This window comes from Anoplophora glabripennis, unplaced genomic scaffold (genome assembly GCF_000390285.2).
Source record: "Anoplophora glabripennis isolate ALB-LARVAE unplaced genomic scaffold, Agla_2.0 scaffold1759, whole genome shotgun sequence".
Classification (NCBI taxonomy): domain Eukaryota; kingdom Metazoa; phylum Arthropoda; class Insecta; order Coleoptera; family Cerambycidae; genus Anoplophora; species Anoplophora glabripennis.
Genome location: NW_019417853.1, coordinates 25,810 through 29,714, shown reverse-complemented (window position 1 = coordinate 29,714; position 3,905 = coordinate 25,810). Strand labels below are relative to the sequence as shown.

Below are 3,905 nucleotides of genomic sequence, written 5' to 3'. Positions count from 1 at the left end.
AACAAAATCTACAAAATAATATTCAAGCCAAAAAATCCGTGCGCCAATGAACAGAACGTCAAATTGTGAAATCGCCACAGAACACCATGAAATTGCACGGAAAAAAAAGTAATTTTAGCAAACGGAAATCAGTTTTGATAGCAATTGAGACAGGGTACGTTCAGAATCCGGTCAATCATTCTCGATCTCTCTGTAGAAAATAATAATAGAGAAAGAAATAGCTGTTTTTTTTAGGTGGAGTTTTCCCAGTTCTAAAAAATGAACATAAAATCGATTAGCCATCCTTATATATGAAGGCGAAGAAAAGTGTAAAGAATAGGGTAATTTGTAATATTCTGAATAAGTGCCACCTCCCACCAGTTGTGCATATTAGGCACAGCCACAACTCGAAAGAGCAGGAGTGAGCAAGAGAAGAGTGTTTGTTTACTTGAGCAATTGTCAGCATAGTCAACAGTCAACATATGTTGCACGTGTCGTTCAAATGAACGACTCGCATTGAACGGCACACTTAAATGAGTTGTGCCGCACGTGCAAACACATCCAAAATGAACGAGCGACCCAGCTCTAGTATGAATGAGTCCAATGAAGATGGCCGAAACTATGTTACCAAATGTTTTAATGAGCAAAGCGGACAGACCAGAAAACAATTTTCATTACACTTGTAATGTCATATAATGAAGGAACTAAATCATTTTATTACACTCGTAATGTTATATAATGAAGGAATAATGTATATACATTTGTAGAAATTGTCCGAATATAGAGGATTAGAACGTTTCAATAAATTTTACAACAGAAAAGTAGGAGATTTGCGGTCGACAAAATAATCCGGGCAATGTTGCAAAATGGCACTTAGAATGTGCTTAGTTGTCGTCAATAGAAAATTTGTAAATTAGAAGTCTGTGAGTTTAACCGAAGGTTGTATTCAAACCTACGGTCAACTCGGAGATATTGGAGCGACAACTTGCATTAATGCATGCGGTATTTAGACATCTAAGCATGTGCAGTTGCATACAGCTGTCGCGCTGCCGTAATAACGATAACGCCTGGTGTAATTTACGAATGTATAGCGTTATGCTTTACCGTTTCGCTAAAGTGCTTCGGGTGATGTCGGAAAAGCCGACGACGATTAGGCACATAGAATATGGTTAGACAAAACCAATCAAAGTCATCAAACAACTACCCTAGGATGTTCAATAACTCATATTTTCAAGACAAATTAACGCACAAATAACGCTGCGCTATTAACACCGTACGTGCGGTATGTGACGTACCAATATCTCTCTATTATTTTCACAGGTCTAGTTTGAATCGCAAAATATTTATGATTAGAAAGTTGAGGAAAAATCTAATCTGCAAATCAGCAAATCTCAAGGAAGAAACGAAGAAAATGTGGAAGTGAGAGAAAAGTATTTTTGGGAAAATTTTGGGGAATTTTGATATTTTACGTGGGAAGAACCCAAGGATATTTGTTATAAATATCCTTGGGAAGAACCGGACAGATTACATCAGATGACAGATATTAGCTGCTTTCCATTGCTGGGGAACTGCTCCTTTAGTAGTCTCCTTCTGTTCTACTCTTTAAGTTTAACTACTCCAAAAGGAAAGCAGCTTTAATGGTTTTTTTAAGTTTTATACATAACCAAAAAAGAATTGTTTACATTTGATTTTGAACCATAATATATTTAGAAATAATAAATTATGAATAATATTATAAAACAGTTAGAAACTCTTTCGGAACAAGAACTTTATTCCAACATTGTTAAAGTTGTATGTATTCGTTTTAAATATAAGGAAAACCTCCATTAATTAATTAATTTTTAGTGCGATTTGGCTTTGACCATTGGAGAACAGAAACCTGACACTTTTACATTATTAATGAAATTCCAGATTACACTTTATTATGCTGATGCTTTATACAGTATTCAGCAATTCTTTCAAGCAGAAAATTTGTATCGGCAAGCACTACAGATGAGAAAAAACATACTTATTAAAAAAAATTCTAATAATAAAATAACGGAGAATCAGAATGAAGTAGCTAGTGATGTAGACATCAAATATAAAATACATTTGTGTTGTTTAGCACTGAAGCAAAAAAAAGCTGCTGGAGAAATTTTGCAAATGGTTTCTGCTCGTTTACGTACGCCAAAAGTAAACATGGCTTTAGGAAATATATTTAAAGACTTAGGAATGGAAAGATCTGCAATAGCGTGTTTTAAAGAAGTTCTCAGAGATTGTCCATTAGCCCTTGAAGCTGTGGAAAATTTACTGAAATTAGGAATAAAAGTAAGTCAATTATTAAATGAAATTACAATAATTTGATTATTCATAATTTTGTGTTATATTTCATATGAAATATTAAATTATAGGGCGTGGAAGTAAATTCGTTAATGGTAGAAGTGTCATCAGAAATAACATGGTTAAATTCTTGGATAAAAGCTCAGGCTCAATTACATTCTCGAGATTTTGCAAATGCAATTAAAACATACAAGAGCATGGATACACATGGTTTGTTAAAAGACAACACATCTCTTATAGTCAATATGGGCTATTGTTATCATTACATGTGCGAAGATCAGAGAGCTATATCAGTTTTACAAAAAGTAAGAGCAAATCACAATTCTATATATATATATATATATATATCTTAATGAGCAATAATAATAATGAGATTTTCTGACGATAAATAAAATGCAAAAAATTAGACGACTACTCAAGTTAAACAAAATTCCAGTTCAATGGGGATGCAGTCATAGAAAAAAAATATTACTCATTTTAGTTTTCAAGTTTTCAAAATTATAGTTGTTTTTCAACAGGAAAGTTAATTGAGAATTATATTTGGAAATTAACAACATGAGTGGTGTTATTACATGAGTAATAGATTATAGTTATAATCCTGTCTTCAAGAAATAAATTTACAATTTTTAGAATTTTTAAAAATGCTAGATAATACTTTTTAACAAATTTTAAACTATGATTTATGACCCACGTGATAATGACATCACTCATGTTGTTAATTTCGAATCCAATTCTCAGTGATAAATTCTCCTGATAAAAAAACAAATAAAATTTCGAAAGCTTGAAATCCAAAAAGTTTAAAACTTTTCCATGACTGCATCCCCGTCGAGCTAAAATTAATATATATGTAAATATGTATAACCTTTGAAATCTTACATAGGCATTTCGGATCGATCCTTTCCTCACGGCAGGCAAAGATCTGTTATCAACTCTTTTAGCAGCTTCTGGAACCAAAGATCATATTCGGACACTGGAAAGTTTAATACCTACAATGGATATGTCTTTATGGAGTAGTGAACACTGGGTTATTTTAGGAAACTATATGTTTGCTTTGAAGAAATATGACAAAGCTGCTTATTTCGGACAACAAGCCTGTGTGTTGGATCGAAGAAATATCGAGGCGCTTCTCTTGAAAGCAAATACTCTGGTCCAAATTAAAAAATATCAGGATGCTGCTAGTCATTGTACTGAGGCATTACAAATTTGCCCTTACAGGTACTGTATTTTCGCAAAAGGCTTTTTAATTAATCTAATGGGTTACAAAAAAGGAATGCTCATATTTCAAGAAAAATTGAATGGTGAAAATTACTGGTTGACATCTTCATTCCTTTAAGGAGAATCGGGTACTAGGAAAAAATGCAGCCAATTTCGTATTGAGATATTTTTGCAATGTGAAATCAAATTCTGTCAATTCTCAAATTATTTATCGATTTGAAATCATTTTTATTTACAGAGTACCATAACTTACAAGATGTAAAAAATACAGCAACATATAAACAATGAAATGTTTATACTTTGCATCATAACGCATATAACAGGCATATGCGTTTTGATAAAATTATGACATTTTTAATATCATTTTTCATTTGAAAATTAATATTTCAATA

The 3,905-nt window shown here is 32.3% G+C and overlaps 1 protein-coding gene across 1 annotated transcript in view; it reads left to right on the top strand.

Moving 5' to 3' along the window:
- The first annotated feature begins 1,653 nt into the window (after positions 1-1,653).
- Positions 1,654-3,905, top strand: part of LOC111692505 (anaphase-promoting complex subunit 7-like) — a 10,408-nt gene continuing 8,156 nt past the window's right edge. The window contains exons 1-4 of the mRNA XM_023456552.1: positions 1,654-1,770; positions 1,825-2,286; positions 2,370-2,603; positions 3,179-3,518. Coding sequence (XP_023312320.1) covers positions 1,702-1,770; positions 1,825-2,286; positions 2,370-2,603; positions 3,179-3,518 — 1,105 coding nt within the window. The 5' untranslated portion in view covers positions 1,654-1,701. The remainder of the gene's footprint in view (positions 1,771-1,824; positions 2,287-2,369; positions 2,604-3,178; positions 3,519-3,905) is intronic.